Genomic DNA, 21,470 nt, shown 5'->3' with positions numbered 1-21,470 from the left:
TCACCGTGTCCACCCAGTCTTCCACGTCTCCTGTGTTAAACCCGCTCTTCGCGCTCCCACCCGTCCCCCTTCCCTCCCCGTTCGTGTTGAAGGCGCTCCCATCAACAGGGTCCGCAAGATTCTGGACATGCGCGCTCGGGGTCGTGGTCATCAGTTTCTGGTGGATTGGGAGGGATACAGACCCGAGGAGAGAAGTTGGGTTCCCATCTCGGGACGTGTTGGACCGTTCGCTTATCGATGATTTCCTCCGCGGCCGCCAGGTCTCCTCCATGGAAGCGCCAGGAGGCGCTCGTTGAGGGAGGGGTACTGTCATGTCTTGTCCTGTCTTGTCATGGTATGTCTCGTTTCTGTTCTTTCCCTCTACTCTGTCGCCCTCTGCTGATCGTTATATGTTACTTTCCCTCTCCTTTCCCTCCGCTTCCAGCTGTTTCTCATCTCCCCTTAATTCCTCGTTAATCCTCTTCCCACCTGTTCCCCCTTTCCTCTGATTAGCTCCCTACTTCTCTCCCTGCTCTCGCTGCATTCTTTGTCAGATTCTCACTAGAGTTTCTCTCACTCTAAGCAAACTACAGTCCCGTTATCTCTGTCCTGAGTCCTGTCCTGTTGGCATCCGCTGTCATCTCTCTCTCTGTTCGCTGCTAACCATCTCCACTATTTGTGCCCAGTTATCTGACGCTACGGGAGAGTTGGTATCCGCTATCCACCCTCGACTCCGGTCGGCCCTTGGGAGAGATCCACAGCCTGTAGTTGCTTCCCCGCTTACCCTGACTGTTACCCAAGGACTCGCTCTGAGACTACCAGGAAGCACTTATTTGTTCTGTTTATTATTCGCCCTCTCTGCGGGTTGTTTGTTTGCATACCTCTCAAGGAGAAGACTTTGTGTTTGACATTATTCCCTGAACTTCATTAAAAGACTCTGTTTCTGTTATATCGCTTTTGGGTCCTCACCTTCCTCCATAACAGACTCAAACAAAACTGAAAACTTTTAATCCCATAGAAATAAAACAAAATGAACCATCAAATAATGTTATCACAAATTTTGCTACATTACATCCTTAACGCAAATCTATACCTAACTAACCCTTACCCTTACCCAAACCTTAAATCTAACTATGATTTTACAAGGAAATAAGTTCCGTGTACCATAGAAGAAAGAAAACTTTGTGGTTTGGAACATGATGAGGGAAGCTTATTACAGTTTACTGGTTTGAACTGCATAAAAAAATGGAATGAGTAACAAAATATGTTCATAGGTGTTTCCTTTCTTCAAATGAAGTGTAGGAAAGGAGGCTAGCTAAAAATTGATGCATGTATTTTATTTGTTGATTTAGTTGGTCTCTATGGGAATAAATGTCATACATTTTTGTACGAGCCAAGTTGTATGAGAACTTATTATTTTGCCATCTCATAGGAATTTTGAAACTGTGTTGGTTAATTCTATCCAAAAGGTTGGGCAAGAGGTTTTGACCAATTAATTTGATATCTTACTTTATAGGTATTAAACACAGTATGAAATAAATGACAAGAACAACAACAATAAAAAAAACTGAGCCCACATTGTGTTTGGATGAAAGTTCACAGTGGTCTTTCTTTGTTAGTGTGCCTACAGAATCTGTCCTACAAACTGAACAGTTAACGCATAATTCGTTTCGCAATCACCAAACACAACAGTATGAAATGCACTTTTATATCTTTCCCTTTTTATATCAAATTGATGATTATTAGGGAAGCACTGAATCTCATTTTATGTTATCATTTAAGTTTTTCAAGTATCATAATGGGCTATAAAGTTGATAGCCTATTTGATAGTGAATGTCAGTATAATTTGGATTGCTTATCTTGTCTGGCCTTAAGTCCATGTTTGCTCATACTTCAAGCAGAAAATATTTGGAAAATGCTGTGTAGACTAAGCAAATGGTTGTCAAAAAGGCTTTATTCAATAGTAGCCACAGACAAAAGATACTTCCATTCTACCATCCATTTCCTTTTCCATTCTTTAGTGACAAAACATATATTAAGCTGTTGCCCCATACAGAGATCAGTCACTGTCAACAGGTTTTGGTGGTTGTCAATTGATAATGAAGCTGAGTATTGAAGACCTTTGACTGTCTGCTGTACGTATTAATTACTCTTGCTGGGCTCTCTACCACTTGATTTATTTCCTGTTAGCTTGCTCAATAAGACCAGAGTTAATTGCTCTTTCAAATGAGTGTTGAAATGTAATGATCAAGCACCATTAACTGGAGTCTCCTCAAGTTATGTAGAGTGGCTTGTAAGTGAATGTTAAAGTCAAAAGTGTCAGATACAAGGACATTTTAATCAGCACTTTCTTATTATTATTACAGTAAGTGGTATCCTGGTCACATTTTTGCATGGCTGTACAAGATCTTTCCCTTACATACTATAATCTAGCTAGTGTAATCAGAAACGACTTCCATAAATGTACTGAAAATGCATTTTTGAGTTTACTATCCATTTACTTTATCTCTATTTTTATCAACAATTTTATGTAGATAAAAATGATTGCATGCTTTCACTACTAAACGTTTGAGTGTTTTTCATGTTCTGCTGATTGAGTGCTTTGTCTTCAAGCCCTACATACATGGGAATAAAGTGCATTTTAAGTAAAAATAAATAAATAAATAAAATAGACTTCTCTTGGACGTATTTTTGAAGTTAAATGTGGTCATGCTAACAAGCAGATCACATCCTCATTTCTGTGAGTGCTGAAAAGAAAGCTACTCATTTTGCTCTTGAAATGACCCATTAAACAAGGATGTCAGCCACTTCCCCTTACTCTTTTGCTAAAATCTATTTCAATTGAGTGCTTTTGGTATTAGTGTGATTGACATTGCATGTTCTGGAATAAGCATGCTGCCTCCTCTGTACTCTGCTGCTTAAGCACTCTATTGAGAGGATATGTTAACAAACTGGTCAATTAGTGTGAGAGGACAGATCTCTGACCCTATTACTATGAGCACAAACTAACAGAGGGAAACTTTTCTGTTAGATCTCCTGAACAACTTAATCCCTGGCGTAATCCTTAACTTTAATTTTGTCTAATCCGTTTTTCATACTCATTAAATCCAGAATGTTATGCAGAATTTTAATGTTAACGGAGAATATTGGGTCGACATAGCTCTTTTTGCTTGGTCATGGTTTTTTCTAAAAGGACATGCCTAATAAAAAGGCAACCATATTGGATGTTATGACTCTTTTGTTCTTTTGAATATTTTTTCACTCACCAAACATATGATGTTTTCACAGGTGAGTGGCCCAGGACTAGTTAGCAAAAACAAGCATTGCATAAAATGTGTTGATGCAGAAAAAAGAGAGGACTTTGGAGACCTCATGGTACATATGCAGAAATGTTGATGGAAGAAAAAAGAAAGTTTTAATATTCAGAACAGCTAATGCACAAAAAGTCTGAAGTCCAATTGCTAGTCTAAAAAAAAACAACTGTCAACAAATATACATCATATTTCCCCAAAACATCAAAGAAAATAATAAGAGATACCATTAAATGTCATAAAATAAATTACATCACATTATAATGAAAATAATGTCACAATGCAAACTTTATTATTTTAAAAATAGGTTAATTTTGTAATGTTTTAATATATGTACTGCACATTCAGTGTGCAACACAAGATAATTGCTTTCTATATTAATACAAGTTTTAATTATGTGGATGAAAAAGGTTATGGATGACCTCATAATGGACTTATAAAATGTACTATGCACTCAGCCATGTAGTGTATGAATTTTCAAAGTGTAATATCATCCCCAATGTAACACTTAAGTTCAACCCTCAGTTAAAGACCTGTATCTCAATAATATGCATATGCACACACATGGTATGATGGTATCGCATTGATCTCACTTTTGTAAGGTGCTGTCTTCACAGAAGTTTCACTAGTTGTCATATTCTCCATTATTTACAATTGTTGAAAAAGTGCATCATCCGGGTACTCGTGGTATACTTCTTTTTGTTGCATTTTCAGTGCATACTTCTCACACTACTTTTCAAAATGCTGTAAAATAGTGCAGAAGTGTGCTGTTTGGGATGTCCCTTTGGATTTTAAAAACATCTAATTATGAAGTTTTAATCTGTTTATTGTTTCTTTTGTCGGTTAGACTGTATTGATCGAGGCATTCTTCAGACGTGGCAAATGAGACAATTGTTGCTTTACTCATTGATCAATATTTTCTGTTGGACATGATTCAGCTGTGCCAGTCCTTCACTGTGGGAGTATATTTATTAGAGAAATCCTTTTGCGGTGGAATTAAACATTGATTTTTCAACCCTAAACAATTAGAGTGCTGGTTTGAGATGGATTCATTCCTCTGGCGTCTCCCTGCGTGATTATTCTTTTGTGTTTTTGTAATTTCAGGGATATGATGATGGCTATGATGGGGAATACGATGACCAGAGTTATGAGGCCTATGATGACAATTACAGCAACCAGTCAAAAAGGTACACGTTTATATATTTTATTTTTTAGTTTTAGAATTTAAGAAAAAATATAATTTGTCAGGTAAAGTGGCCCCAAAAAGTATCTTGGATGTATGAATTTCCTTCCCCTCAGGTTCACACAGGTGTTCTAGCAGAATAACCACAGGAGTAATTCATCACATTAAATATGGACCACTAAGTTTGACAACCAGAAAGTGTCCAAATACATTTGTCTTAATTCTACACAGTATCTCCTTTATTTCATAATTTAAAACATAACAAGCATCTTTCTATGAATTGTTTTATGCTTTTTGTTTTTATATATTCTTATCCAATGCAATGACATTTAAGCATTTTTTAAGTGACATAAGTGTCCAAATACTTTAAGGGGCCACTGTTTTTTCAGTTCCAAAGAGCTCATTTATAGTGATTCTCAATCTGAGAAACTGTGGAAATGTAAAAAAAATATATATTTTCCTTTTGACAGTGTCTCAGAGTATTATGAGTATGGACATGGAAATAATGATGAAACCTACAACAGTTATGGTAAGATCCTCATTTAAAAGTTATTTAAGTAATCTACATGACTTTCATATTACTATATTACATATTTACTTTTCATATTTCGTATTAGGGTTGTTGTTTCAATCACAACCGTTCTGAATTCTACACCATATAGGGAATCATCATCTTTACATAGCAGTAGTTCCTATAACAGGGAGATTGATACTCAGTCATGGCACATTTGCACATCATGACCTGTTTGTCTCCCGAGAGACCTCCCACTGCCCGCTCTGGTATGCCCAAAGAGGCACCCCTCAGGACACATGCACTGGCACACAGCTGGCCCTTGGGGCTGCGCAAGTACGCATTTCCCCCAGTGAGCCTTCTTGCACAGGTGCTGTGCAAGGTCAGGGAGGACGAGGAACAAGTCACCTTAGTGGCTCCCTACTCCTCATACTCCTCGCAACGGCCCCTCCCTGGCTAATTCCCCTGAGGAAAGATCTTATTTCTCAGGGACGGGGCACACTCTGGCATCCGCACCCAGACCTCTGGAACCTCCATTACCGTCCCCTGGACGGGACACGGAAGATCTAGCTGGTCTACCACCTGCCGTCGTAGACATGATCAACCTAGTCAGAGCCCACTCTACCAGGCAACTTTACGCCCCTGAAGTGGCGCTTGTTCGTGAATTGGTGCTCTTCCCGGGCTGAAAACCCACAGAGGTGCGTAGTTAGATCAGTGCACTTCTTCCTGCAGGAGAGGCTGGAGGTGTATGTTGCTGCTATCACGGCCCACCATGACGCAGTAGACGGCAAGTCTTTGGGTAAGCACGACTTAATCATCAGGTTCCTAAGAGGTGCCCAGAGGTTAAATCCTTCCCGGCCAAGCCTGTTCCCCACCTGGGATCTCTCAGTGGTCCTCTCGGGCCTTCAGAGACCCCCCCCCCCTTCGAGCCGCGATCTCTCTCAGCGACACTTGCCTGGAGTTCGATCTTGCAGACACACACTTGATCCTAAGACCGCGACTGGGCTACGTGCCCAAGATTCCTGCCACGCCCTTCAGAGACCAGGTAGTGAACCTGCAAAAGCTGCCCCGGGAGGAGGCAGACCCAGCCCCTTCGTTGCTGTGTCTGGTACGTGCTTTGCGTACCTACTTGGACTGCACACAGAACTTTAGACGTTTTGAGCAGCTCCTGGGAACGCTGTCTCCAAACAGAGGCTTTCCCACTGGGTAGTGGACGCCATTTCATTGGTCTATCACACCCAGGCCATGCCCCCCTTGCGGGTCCGAGCACACTCAACAATGGTGCATCCTCATGAGCACTGGCCAGGGTCACCTCCCTGGCAGACATATATAGAGCAGCTGGTTGGGCAACACCTAAAACCTTTGCAAGATTTTACAATCTCAGGGTTGAGTCAGTATCGTCCCGTGTTTTCTCAGGTCCAAGCCGGTAGAACTCGGTACCACGCTGACGGACTGGCTGGGTGGATCGTTTGCACCTAGCGCCCTTTCCCTCAGCCGAGGTAAAACTGTGCGCTTTCTCTCCCAGGAGATCCTGTATAATCATATCCCTGTATGACTCCTCCCTAGCACTATGGGTCCGCAATTCAGCAGAGGAATTTGCCGACCCAATCCACTGCGGGTACTCTAGTATTTTCCACGGTACGGTCCCCTTACGAGTGGACCCGCGTCTCCCTTAGGCAGTTCCAGCTGCCCTCCGGTCACCATGTTCTAGCAACTCCCACCCCCTTGAGGCTGGATCTACCACCGTGCCATTTTTCCACATGTGACCTGAGTGGCCTTTTACCTCCCCGTCCCTGGGCAGTTGTGGTCTCCGCAGGGTCTTTTCCCCCTGAAAGAATAGGAAACTGGGTAAGACCCGCTTCCCACGATGCGTGTAAGGGCCCCAGCCGTTTGGCTCTATGCGAGAAACATAGAGAGAAAAGAGGCCCGGCTAGGCTCGGCCCGTTCCCAGGTTGGCAAGCATCGCCTTGTTCCCCTGTTTAGCGTAACCAGAAGGATTCTGACGACTTTTATGGGGTATTGGGGAAGGGTACGTGCAGCCTGACACAACTGGTCACCTTTGCACGTGAAATACTTGTCCGCTCTTGGGTCAGCAGTACACGTACACGGCTCAGCGCATGGCGTGATTTAAATTGGACCCCTAGTGTCGCTTCTTCGACTCAATGTCGAAGTGAGTGACAGACGGGGAACGTCTAGGTTACGTATGTAACCTCTGTTACATACGTAACCTAGACGTTTTTCATATTGCTGTTAATTTTTTTTTTTTACAGCTAAAATGTAAGAAAAAACCTAGCAGCATTTGTCAGTTGTTAAATCACCAAGGCCCAGGGCTCAGCAGCCACTGATACCACTGATACCAGTTTACATTGTAGATGAGCCCGATCATTCATTTTGCAGTATGACAAATTGTGCAGCTGAGTGTCTCTGTGTGAACAGGAATAATTTTATATTTTGCCAATTTTTGACAAAGATTTTGTTAAAACCATAGTTATTTTATACATTAATATTTGTAACTTTTAAATGTACATGTATGCACATTTGGATAGACACTAAAACTTACAATATGGACATTTGAAAGTATCAAAATTTTAATGTAAAATATTGATGAATCATTACAACTATTTTTGAATACACAAATCGAGTATAAATATATTTGTATATTTTTACTGTTTTATATTTTATTTAATATTTTAGTTCCCTTAACCCTACTCCAACCACAAATCATAACCACATTTCAACAATATAAAACATGTAACAAGTAGATTAATGTACAGTAGCAATCATTTTTGATACAATATATACATTTATATTTAACAGCCACTAATCCCACATCCACTCCTAAACCTAACATAACCATTTATTAAGCATATAAAACATGTAGCAGGCAGATAATTGTAATCAAAATGTATTCAGGAAAATGTCAAAATTCAGTACAAAAGTAGTTGCGCTGCATCTGATGTGCTCCCTAACGGCATACAATAGCATAGTGTGAGGTGGAGAGTGAAAGTTAAGTTAATAATCGCTGCAAATCTCCTGATACACACCATAACAGCTCTGTCATACCTGATTTAAACATATAAATAGCAGGTTAGGGATCGCAAATGGTCACGAGACACTTGAGAGCCAATAAGCATTCGACATCACTGCCGTAAAACTGCTGGTCGAAATGCTTGAGGCGGCAATTTTTTTATTTTAAAAATGAAACCAAAACGGGTTGATGGTTACAGCGGGCATGATGTCACTGCGGCGGTTAGAGAGGGAGATTGTTGAATAAAAGGCTAGAATTTGGGTTCCTCACAGAAAGCAGTCTGAAGATTTGGATTATAGCTAACAAAGGTATGGATTAATTTTATTATTGTTGTAATGTGCTTTTTGTGGTTTATTTGTTTTTTTAAGGGCATATTCTGAACCCTTTTGTGTCCCATGGCAAACAAAAATAAAATGAAATTCTTAATAAATTATTAAATGATTACAGAGTTTTTATTCATTTTAACATTTTAAAGTTTAGTCTTGGTTAAAGTGATATAATCCTTTAAAATGTTGTATAGGGCTGCAGAAATCACACAGAACTGAATGAAACTGTCAAATTATAATGTCAACTGCATTAAATAAATGATAGCATTTAACTAATCTCATTGATTATAAATAAAATATAATTAACTGATTTATTCTACAAATTATTAAATATTCATCAATTCAAACACTGCACGTAAACATTTGTATTCAATATGTGTTAATCTGTAAAATTATGACATTTAGATGCTCTCAATACTTCATTATTGTACATTGAGATCATGTTGGCTTGTTTTACTGTTAATACAAATAGTATTGCAAACAGGTGCCATGCTCAGATATAGCCTACTGAAAAGACCAGTGTAGTGTTATTATGGTTTAGAATTTTTATTTAGTTTTTATTCCTGATTTATTGTCAATTTGTCCATTCAATTTAAACGTTTATATAATTAATAGCGTTTAATACATTTTAGTCACTACATAATTGTTAGATGTTTCGTTTTATCTCTTTCAGTGTTTCCATGTTCCAGTTTAATTTTAGTTTTTCAGTTGTAGTTAAAGCTGTACTGCGTTATTTTGTGTTCTCTCGTGGCATCTGTGGTTGTAAATTAAAAGAAGAACGCTATATGTGATTTTAAAAAAAGATCAATATAGTGATTATATAGTATATTTTAATAAATATTTTCAAGGGTTTTATCTACTATTAATGTTTGAATTGAGCTGATAATCGTGATATGGCTGATATGAGTTCAATGGAAGACTTTCTTATTGTTATATTATATTGTACAGCCTCAGTTGATAATGCGAGTGAGCTGTAATACTACAATAGTATGTTTATGCAATACACACAATAACACAGTAAACTAAAAACATAAAACAAGGATTCAATCATGATGGGGATAAAATATACTTTATTAAACATGAAAATAATATGCTTAAAACTGCAATATAACAGTTACAAGAGGTCAATTTCTGAAGTCATAAATATTAGTAAGCATGTTACAGTAACTTCCCCCATCAATGTAGATACATTGCGATCGATTAAAACACGAGTTATGTTCAATTCATACAAGCATGACAAGCAATATTAGCTTCAACAACCCTACCAGAAAACATATCCAAGCATTATAGCAGGTAAACAATTTTGCTAAACAGATAAACATTCATGCAGACGGCAGCGTTGCTGTTCTGAACTGCGTGAGTGTGACTGAACTGAACTGAACTGTAGTTTCTTTCTTCTTTTTAACGCCTACTGGTAAACTAGTGCATTACTGCCATATACTGTTACATGGGAACGAGACAGCTGGTTCTTCTTTCATATTTTCAGGACATGACATAATGATGCAAGGATGTACCTTATAAGCCAGCAATTTCATTTTAAAACGAACCCGACAGTTCAAAATACAAATAATTAATGTAGGCTTTCTGTAGTGAATTGGGGTAAAGTAAGGACATTGTTTTGAAGACTGGTTGTTTATGTACTCAATAAATAATGGCAATTTGTTCATTTTTAACCAAAAAATCTTACATAGAGCAGCTTCAATTTAAATATTTAGTTTTTATTTTAGAGTTGCCAATGTTAAATGGATTGGCTCATATAATTGTAAAAATGTACGTTTAACGGTGCTAAAAGTTAAACTAATATTACTTCATGTTTAAAACTTATTTCATTTTTATTTCTTTTTTTCTTTTTTCAGTAGTCGGTGAAAAAAATATAATTACATTTTCGTTAGTTTTAGGTTTAATTTATGATAATAACACTGACTTAGACCAACATGAATTTACATGCTGTTTGTTTTTGTTTGGTGCTGGTCTATCTGGTCACTGTTGGGTGTAATCTGATTACAAAGTAATCAGTTACTGTAAAAAAGCAGTGTAACACATTACATTGTAAATCAAGTAAGGTTAGGTTAAGGGTTCATTTAGATTACAGTTTATGGCATTCAATTAAATTAATCACTTTCAAGTACATTAGTTTAAACATTTCTAAAATAGTATTATTTATGTATAATTTAAAACATCAATTATTAATTACTTATTATTAATTAATTACTATAAGATGAATTAATCAGTACATTAATCTGTTTACAATTTTATAGATGTAATTAGAAATGTATTGTTGATCACTTTTTTCCAGCAAGTTACCCAACACTGTAGCTGGTGCACCAGCATAGCCATGTTGTTCAACAGTAAAAATAAGCATTCATTGATATTAGTCTCTTTGATGAAGCTGGTTGACTAATGGAGGCTTGCTGGTTAAGCTAGTTAAGAAGCCTGGTAGGGATGCAGGCATCCAAAACAAAACAAATGCTTGTGATGAGCAATGTTGGTCTTTTCAAGAGGATAGTTTTTCATAGTAAGGAGTATGTGAAGTGAAAACCTATTAAATATACTGTGTGCAAGGGAGGGGTGTTGGCTTGATATTGCTTATTTCAAAGAATACTATAATATAAGGAATTTTGTCATGAGCTGTAATGGTTTTTCACTCTGTGTTCTGCGAAAGAAACAGTTGTTGGCATCAATGAAGGTTAGGTTCTTTGCCCTGAAGGCAGACTGATTGTTTCTTCAATGGCCCAGCAATCACACTCTGAGAACCTAATGGAGCATCGGCTTTCAGCGCATACTGTATTTAAATGACAGTAGGGTCATACTGTGAGCTCAGCCAGGAGTTCACGCCTCATCTGATCTGCCTTTGCTAACTAACTGATAATTTGGGCAAAGTGACATTGTATATTTCTCAAATCGCGAACATGCACAAAGCTAGATGGGAGATGGGAATGGAGCTTTAATCTAATTCTTGAAATGTATGTATAATCTCATCAGCTGGTGCTCATTTTATCATTTTGCAATGCTTTTGAACTAAAACAGAATAAAAAACAAACTAAACAAATGCTGGTGTCACATGAAGTTATGGCCTTAGGATATACAGTGAGGAAAATAAGTATTTGAACACCCTGCTATTTTGCAAGTTCTCCCACTTAGAAATCATGGAGGGGTCTGAAATTGTCATCGTAGGTGCATGTCCACTGTGAGAGACATAATCTAAAAAAAAAATCCAGAAATCACAATGTATGATTTTTTAACTATTTATTTGTATGATACAGCTGCAAATAAGTATTTGAACACCTGAGAAAATCAATGTTAATATTTGGTACAGTAGCCTTTGTTTGCAATTACAGAGGTCAAATGTTTCCTGTAGTTTTTCACCAGGTTTGCACACACTGCAGGAGGGATTTTGGCACACTCCTCCACACAGATCTTCTCTAGATCAGTCAGGTTTCTGGGCTGTCGCTGAGAAACACGGAGTTTGAGCTCCCTCCAAAGATTCTCTATTGGGTTTAGGTCTGGAGACTGGCTAGGCCACGCCAGAACCTTGATATGCTTCTTACAGAGCCACTCCTTGGTTATCCTGGCTGTGTGCTTCGGGTCATTGTCATGTTGGAAGACCCAGCCTAGACCCATCTTCAATGCTCTAACTGAGGGAAGGAGGTTGTTCCCCAAAATCTCGCAATACATGGCCCCGGTCATCCTCTCCTTAATACAGTGCAGTCGTCCTGTCCCATGTGCAGAAAAACACCCCCAAAGCATGATGCTACCACCCCCATGCTTCACAGTAGGGATGGTGTTCTTGGGATGGTACTCATCATTCTTCTTCCTCCAAACACGGTTAGTGGAATTATGACCAAAAAGTTCTATTTTGGTCTCATCTGACTACATGACTTTCTCCCATGACTCCTCTGGATCATCCAAATGGTCATTGGCAAACTTAAGACGGGCCTTGACATGTGCTGGTTTAAGCAGGGGAACCTTCCGTGCCATGCATGATTTCAAACCATGACGTCTTAGTGTATTACCAACAGTAATCTTGGAAACGGTGGTCCCAGCTCTTTTCAGGTCATTGACCAGCTCCTCCCGTGTAGTTCTGGGCTGATTTCTCACATTTCTTAGGATCATTGAGACCCCACGAGGTGAGATCTTGCATGGAGCCCCAGTCCGAGGGAGATTGACAGTCATGTTTAGCTTCTTCCATTTTCTAATGATTGCTCCAACAGTGGACCTTTTTTCACCAAGCTGCTTGGCAATTTCCCCGTAGCCCTTTCCAGCCTTCTGGAGGTGTACAATTTTGTCTCTAGTGTCTTTGGACAGCTCTTTGGTCTTGGCCATGTTAGTAGTTGGATTCTTACTGATTGTATGGGGTGGACAGGTGTCTTTATGACCTCAAACAGGTGCATCTAATTTAGGATAATAAATGGAGTGGAGGTGGACATTTTAAAGGCAGACTAACAGGTCTTTGAGGGTCAGAATTCTAGCTGATAGACAGGTGTTCAAATACTTATTTGCAGCTGTATCATACAAATAAATAGTTAAAAAATCATACATTGTGATTTCTGGATTTTTTTTTTTAGATTATGTCTCTCACAGTGGACATGCACCTACGATGACAATTTCAGACCCCTCCATGATTTCCAAGTGGGAGAACTTACAAAATAGCAGGGTGTTCAAATACTTATTTTCCTCACTGTATATACATCGCCACATGAAGTGAGTTTCAGCCATTTAAAGAGACTCCTCTCCTTTGTTACAGCAACACATATTTTGTGTGTCTGTATATCTCAGGGGTGTTATGTGCCTAATTTTTATTTGTTTTATTATTATTATTTTGTGGGCACTAGTGGAAGTCTTATAAGGTGCTATAGTTGTGACATGAGAAATTACCAAAGGCAAAAAAACAACGAACATTTAATTAAATATGTGTAATAATCGTATATATATAAAACCCTTGCACTGCAGTACATTGTATGGAAAAGAGCATATGTTATATTTTTATAATATAACACAGTTGGTGTTCTAGAAAAAAGCAATATGAGGTTTGAGAGACATAAGGGTGTGTAGATGATAACCCAATTTTCAATTTAAAGCAAATAGTAATGTGCAATTTGATTGGATGTGCCTAATTTAGACCTGTTGGTGATTACTTCCACAGCATTTTAGACACTAAACATCTTTTTTTAATATAGTTTTTTATTTGTATTATTTATTTATTTGTTTTACCTTAATTATGCAACATTATTCTTTGGAAGTTGACTAGTTTGCATTCAAAATCCACTAGGCATGCATGCATCTGTTACAAATATCTCAGTATTCTACAATGTCTGAAATCAATTTTCTTTCAGCAGAAGAGGACTGGATATCATCTCGGCCCAACCTCAAAGCTCCAACATCAAAACTTACTCGAGGGGGCTACAGAGATCACCCCTATGGTAGATATTAAAGGTGCTCCACAATTTGTGACCACCGCACAATGCGAACCTTATTTCCTAAATCATCTAAAAAAGCATTTTTTAAGTGATAGCTCAATCATGTTTTTAAACTCGCCCTTACCCAGGAAAAAGCCCTATGGTCCCTTCTTTTCCTATCTGACAATGTGAACTTCTTTGTAAGACAACTTTGTGAACATTGGTTGAAATTGAATTCTGGCAAAGGACTTGGGATTATACTTTTTTCATGGAATGCTCCTTTTAGTTTTCCATTGTTTTCCCCCAAATGTAAAGAATGGAATTATTTATGCTTCTCTGACATTGGGAATAAATTTGTTATTGCAAAAATGTTATCAAAACTCACATTGTACATACCATCATTCTTAATACATCTTGATTTGATGATGGTAAATACTGAGTTTGTACATTTGATTTGATATCAGTATTCGTTTTGAAAGCAATTGGCTATGTATGTAGCCACATACAAGTACTTTGCTTTGTGTGTAGCTTGTATTTGTACATAAAAATGTAATAAAAAGGATGTAAATCGCCTTTTGCAAGCTTCTCTAAATAGGGGATGATAGTTGTTAAACTTGTGTTGCTATAATTTGCTAATAAGGATGAGATCATTTTTGTAAAATTAGATAGTTACGTACTTGTTTCTATAGTAAATGCCTGTTTGAGCTGAGGAAATGGCTAATACAGTATGTTTATATATCTATATATACAGTATATGTTTAACAAAGGAAAGCAGCAAAAATTAACTGTAGAGACATTGTCAAGTCATTTTGTGTAATAATAGATAAGCTACAGTAATACAATTAAACTTTGTTAAATAATTTTTAACATTAGCTCTAAACTGTTCATTGACTATTGATTAGCCATTTAAATGTTTAACATGTTAATTGAAATCAATAAATTGAATTTTTTTAACACACTCTTTAAGCTTCAGCGCATTAAACAAAAATTCTGACTGACGTGTCTGCACTAGCGTGACTGAGAATGATATGGCGATTCAGGAGGTAAGAACGTCCCCATATTACAATAAGATGTGCCTTCAGCCACTGTGCCCAATGTGAATATGGCTGATATTTCATCACTCATAGGAGTGAATGGGATCCAGTTAAAATGCTTTATCTCTGTTACCTATATTCTTCTGCCATTTAAGTTATTGAACATCAGAAGGCTGAATTTGTGTTGTAATGCCAATGCTTTTAAATATCACTATATAGCACTATTGAAGGCCCTATAGATACCTGAACTCTCTTTTGTGACTATTAGAACTGAATGCTGACACGTATTATGACAACGAAAGGATGACTAAACATTAAGCAGGTAACCCTAATAATAACTCTAATGTTGCGAATGCCAGTCATAAATTAAGTTCTTTATACTTCAAAAAGTAAACCTGCCCTCACTAACCCCAAATAAATGCCTCGGCCTTCTAAATCCGCTAATAAAGTTAACTAGAGACTACAAAAATTACTTACACATAAGAAAAAATAGCAATACATCTTTAAAAGAAGCTAAAACTGATATGTAATACCTGACCAGCTAAACGCTTTTTAACCAGAAACGGTGAAAAGATGGCTCCTCTCAAATCATATACTTCTCTGGCAGCTTTTGTCCTACCCCACAAATTGGTTTACTTTTTTGATAGTAACATATACTTTTCTAACTGATTTCAATTTATTTCTTAATAATGCATGCAAGTGGAAATGTATCTTGACTTGTATCCTCACTCATTGTCTCCTAATAATTTTGTGCATTATACAAATGTGCCTCAAAATCAATTTCTTAAATAATATTTATCAATCCCACAGGTTCCAGTCTTGCTGTGAGCTGAGATTCTGTGGATTGAATCTGACTTGGTAAGCTGCAAAAGTATCACTAGCCCAACAATATAACACATGTATTGTGCTGCCTGACCACAAAACTGTTTTCGATCAAAAGAAAAAGGGTAAGGGTTTTAAAAAACAAAAACAAAGGTCCACCACAAAGCAAACGAGTTTATGTCAGCGTGTGGAGCATCTGCTAATATTTTGTTGTGACTGTACAGTTTATAAACCATTTAGCCTAGGAGCATCCCATTGGGTTAGCTTGAAGACAAAAACAAAAAAAAATATACATACTTATGAAACTGAAAACACAGATTAATTACACACATAATTAAAAGTGTAAAGCATTGGTTGTATGACCTCAGGTGAAATGGCGTTCAGTAACAATGCTTTGAACATTTGGGTAATTAACACTTTGAATTAATGTGCTGTAGGAGGTCCCACACAAGTGAAGCATATCATCTATAAAAACAGAAAGAGAATAAAAAAAATCATACTCTTTTGGAATAAATTAGTTTGGTTTATTTCCCTTTCCTGCTCTTTCTGGAAACAAAAACGGTAATCAATACAACAAACAGAATTTTCTTGAGGTAGCTTGGGTTCTGTTTGTACTTCCAGCATTCATATATTAGTCATTCTATTCATTAATTACTATGTTATCTTTTGACAATTGTTGCATTATTTTGGTAAGTATTTTGTAGAGGTCATCAATGTTTTATTTTCTAATTAAGAACAAGACAGGGGCATGCTCAAACAGATGGGTTTTTTTCACTCAGAGAACCATTTGTAAGTGCAACAAAGGACAATTAAATCTCTTATGCTTATCAGATGTCTTATTTAAGAATGTAAAGGTAAAACAAAAGAAGCTATGGTGTTGTACGTAGACTGATCACAATGTGATTTCAGCGATACCAGGTCTGTCCTTAACCGATATTCGAAACCACTTACCCCAGTGGCTGAACATGGAAGTGTTGATGAGGTGAAATGTCCAAAGGATGGTGACAAAAGTGAATTGTATTTTTAGTTGTTAATGATGTAATACAGTCAACAGGGATGCATACAGTATACCTAGTGCAAACCCTAACCCTAAATCTAACTGGCAGTGGAGTCAAAATGTAATTTGAGCAAAAATGCGATCTCCATATCGCAATTACCGTTATTAATGCAAGCACAATTACTTCCTAGTTTCCATGGGAACAGAACCTTTGTCTTGGAGATTATACACAAAATGCCCTATTATTAGCACCACAGAGAAATGTCTGATGGGAATGCAGCTTGTCAATATTTCTGTAGAATAAGATACATTTCATGGTACATGTGCGTTCAGAAACAGCATGTCGATTTACCATGTGATCATGTTGGATATAGAAGCTATTAGTTGCATTAATTCTGCTATGGTAATGAATGGTCTGCATGAAATAAAAATGTTTTCATAGTTATTATACAGTGGCCCCAATTTTATTTTATTTTTTGGATGCTTTAGCCTCACTTAATAATGTAAGTAAGAATGTCATTACACTATATAACAATATATTAAACCAAGTGTCATTTAAAGGGAGATAGCACAATAACACACACACAAAGAAAGAAAGAAATACATTTTTTTTTTTTGTAAGGCTTTAAATTATGGGGGAAAAAATAAACATATTGTTTAATATTAAGACCAAAGTGTTTGGACACTTTCTGGTTGTCAAACATATATGATGAATTACAAGTGTGGTGACTCTGCTAGGACAAACGTGTGAACTTGAGTGAAACTTCATACATTAAAAATACACAAAATTGACACTGATAGTTTTGAGAAAAGTTCTAGAATCATTTGCAGATGCTGCTTAGTTTGATATGTTGTTAATGCAATGGAATTCATGCAGTACATTTTAAATATTAAGTAAGTGTCCATATACTTTTAGGGGCCACTTTATGTAAAGTAGGATGTAATTTATTTTAAATTATTATTTAAACAGAATTTGTGGTTTGTGGACAGGTATGACTCTGAATGGCTTTAGGTTTGCTAATTTAAATGTGCCATGTCTTTTAATCAGTGCCACACAGGTTCTGACTTTGCCATTGCACAGCAGTGGCTTAAGCATGGACTTGTCACCTGTGGACTTTGAAGCTTGGGTGTATAGAATCTCATTTTTCTTTACTTCACTGTTCCTCTCAGCATGGTAAATGAGAGAGCTGAAAGTCTAAAACAAGATTATACAAGAGCTAGAGAATGTTTGACCTGCATTCAGACAGATAAACAAACTTAAAGGGTTTACGACTGATCTCAAATGTGCTGTAAATTAATGAAGTGTTACCAGCATAAGCAACAGGCAAATTCACTTTTTTAGCCACAATAATTTTCACAAAGCATTTTTCTTTTTACATTTGTCTTTTCATTTGTTTTCAGTGTTGAGAAAGAATGCGTTTATAATGACAATAACAGATTAATGCATGATGTTTTCATCTGCTGGGATACTGTTATTCACAAGCAAGAAATTCAATTTATTGTCAAATAATAGTGGAATTTCCATCACTGTGGAAAATGACTGTTATTTTTTATGACAGAAATGGTCATCACACGGAGAGCAAGAGACAGATATGAAGAGTCATTTGAACAAAAGGGCTTTTAGAATGCCATCATCACATCTTTTCACATTTAGTGGGGGTTGCTTGTTTGTGTTCAAGACTTACAGTTGCGCCCCAAACACTTTATTTTTATATAGTCATGATAGAAAACACTACTGGCTTTCCCACAACAAGAATACAATTTTATACATTAAGAATTACCCAAACTACATAAGCACCTCTCCTACAGTAGCTATCCAGGTAGTGTTTGCTGCTTTTAAAAGAAACAAAATTAATCAAGACAAGTAATTACATACAGTGGCCCCAAAATGTATTTGGAGTCTCAAATCACACTTAAACATGAATGAATGTCATTGCTTTACAAATGATCAAAGAAAAGAAATATATTCATATTTAAGATAGCACAAGCAAACCTTTTAAAACATTTCATAAATGTGTGAAGCTTGTCTCAGTTTGAAATGATTAAAGCAATAGATGCACTGTTCAAATTGAAGAAAAAAGTATTTGGACTCTTTCTGGTTATCTAAATTAGCAAAACATGTCCATAATGTGATGCACCACAACTTGTGTTACTCTGATTGGACACTTTTGTGAGCCGACTTAAAATCATCAGCATAATTTGTTTGCAGATACCACCTGATTTTATATTTTGTATCTAATACAATGATATCCATACATTGAGTGTGTCTCAAGTGTCCAAATACTTTGGAGCCACTGTATATCTCTCAGAAGATTTCTGAGCTATGGTAAGCAAGAGCTGTGTAAAACCAAGTTGCTGCTTATTATGCACACCTGACCTCGGCAACAACAAACATTTGTTGCCTATTTGATTAGATTACATTTTATTAACCTTTCTACTGCGTTTGGAAGTTTTCCTTTGTTTCTATGCTGTATCCTCAAAGCAAGTGCCACGTCCCTCTTAGTCCCTTCATTTCCCTAGCAGCACCCAGCTCCCCCCACTCAATCTCAGGCCAATTAGAACAACCTCACAGGCATTATTAACGGCACCTGTGCCCACAGTTTCTACTTTTTTTCTTGTTTGTTGAACAGTGTAGAGAACTGTGATCAGTACCCCTTGTATCCTGTATTTTGTGTGCGTAATTGACAATGTAAGTGCCTTATGTTTTGTATTTTAAAGATTCATTTGTATGTCTTGAGTTCGGCCTAAATACGCTTCTCATTTTCATGCATGTTCGATACATTTTAAATTATATTTGAAGATTTAACTGGCCTTCAGCACTGCCATTGTTAGATTGCCTGCTTGGATAGGCATGTGCTTTAGTTGTTTCAGATATGCATTTGGATTGTGGTACATGTAGTTGGTAGCTTCATGCACCGTTTAGTTTACCTAAATATATTGCCTGTGAGTCTCCCAGTTTAATGTAATATCTGCAGATGCTATTTCCCTGAGGTGGCTTTAAGTATTGGGAACCAAAACCTTGTATTCCTTTATCTTTCCCATTAGAAACCACACATTCACATACTCCCATAAATGCATGCTTGGATGTACAATAAACATTCTGAAACCCGACTAGACTGGATCTGTTCACACTGACAGTCCCACTGGTTTCAAGCCATCTGCCTACTCACTCCTGACCTCTCTCCTTTTTATACTGTAACTCTTCTCTAGCTCTTTGCATGTGTATTTGATCTGGATTTAAAAAAGATCCAAATATAAAGGAAACAAATGTTAACTATACCTTCATTTTCTATCAAATATGTCATCATGCTAATCTAACCAGTGCTCAACAAAGGAACATGCCACTGAATGTTAAAATGGTTGTTTGGCAGTATGGGGATGCATTAAATGCTGGTCTCGTAATTGAATTGCTTTGGATTTTTAACAGCTGGAAAGCAGACACACCAATCTTAAGGACATAAAGCAATTAACTATAAAAAAAAGAGAAATTGACAAACTGTCCAATTTTTTTTTTTATTGGTGTTCAGCCTATGAAATATTGTGTGATGAGTCTGTTGGGCCTTTCATCCTTTGAAATGTGGTCTTATTTTGTTTTTTTTTTCCCGTGATGTTGGTTTTCCACTATGTCATTCCTCAGTCAAAGCCATTGTAAGGCAGTTAAACAGACTTGTATGTCTCCGGCATGAAAAGGTGTGCTGTCTGAGGCTCCCGCTCCTTAGTACCTCTTCGGATTTGAAAACGAAGCCACTAAATACTTTTCAATGAACCTTGTATCTTCTCATTAAGCCTGAGAATGAAAAATGAGATGTAATCATTACCTATTTAAGTAAACATTGATCATATTCAAGCCATTTCAATCATCTTCAGGTTAAAGTTTAGTCACTAAAATTATCTCTGAGGGTAAGACAATTAAATGACAGACGTTGCATCAGCTACTTGCACAATCCCACTTACAGTATCCAGCTCTCTGCCTTTCATGTTGCCAAGAGTAGCAAATCTTTTCCCAGCTTCTCCTTTAAATGGTTCCATTTGTTTAACCTCAGAAACATCTCTTCCCTGCCATTGCAGGTGCTTTCCAGTCGGTATGTGGAGCATACTGATAAAACCAAGAAGTGAGGAGCTTCATATCATTTGGCTGACAAACTGCTTATAAACAGACTGCAGATGATGTATGCCAGGTAAGTCTGTATGAACACATGGGAAGCTACCCTGTCTGCATCACTTCAACCTACAATTACGGGAGCAATGCAAGTGCACCACAGGATAAATTAAAGTTCTGTTACATATTGGACATAACTTATAATCTGAGGCAAAAATTTAAAAATTGGATCGTACAAAGACTGATACAATATATTTGTCTACTGGGGAAAACCTACATTTTCTTTCAATAAAATAGCTGTAGCAATAGTTCAACTGGTGGCGCTAGCAATCCCAAGGTCATGTGTTTGATTCCCAATGAACTTTCTTCTTCATTCTTAATTTAATAAACACTTCTTACACTTTAGGAAGACATGCATTTGTGACTCTTACTGTCTGCTCTTACAGTATGAAAACCATCCACCGCTTGTCTCTCCTATAGCTTATATGAGCACAGCATGTGGGAAAATAGAGTTGCAGCTATGTTTGCATAGCATGTAATTATTTTAAAGCTTATTTTTGGACATTAGTATTACAGGGGTGTAAAGGGTCCCAATGTCATTTATGCTGTTTGGCAGACACATTGCACAGATCCATCCTCATGCTGAGCTTATAGCCAAGTAAGCCAGGGGCCACATTCCCAGACTGTTCAGCGCCTAGTTGTGAATTTAGAGTGCACTGAGCCTTAATGTTTTCACCTATTTTCTTGTAATCAGTTTACCACTCACCCATGTCTTCATCTTTTT

General features: G+C 37.2%; 1 protein-coding gene across 1 annotated transcript in view; it reads left to right on the top strand.

Moving 5' to 3' along the window:
• Positions 1-14,438, top strand: part of LOC127618057 (KH domain-containing, RNA-binding, signal transduction-associated protein 2) — a 114,539-nt gene extending 100,101 nt beyond the window's left edge. The window contains exons 7-9 of the mRNA XM_052090291.1: positions 4,395-4,477; positions 4,944-5,002; positions 13,675-14,438. Of these exons, the coding sequence (XP_051946251.1) occupies positions 4,395-4,477; positions 4,944-5,002; positions 13,675-13,769 (237 nt within the window). The 3' untranslated portion in view covers positions 13,770-14,438. The remainder of the gene's footprint in view (positions 1-4,394; positions 4,478-4,943; positions 5,003-13,674) is intronic.
• Positions 14,439-21,470: the final 7,032 nt, after the last annotated feature.

The sequence above is a fragment of the Xyrauchen texanus genome, chromosome 24, assembly GCF_025860055.1.
Source record: "Xyrauchen texanus isolate HMW12.3.18 chromosome 24, RBS_HiC_50CHRs, whole genome shotgun sequence".
Lineage (NCBI taxonomy): Eukaryota > Metazoa > Chordata > Actinopteri > Cypriniformes > Catostomidae > Xyrauchen > Xyrauchen texanus.
This window is presented reverse-complemented; position numbering and strand designations above follow the sequence as displayed.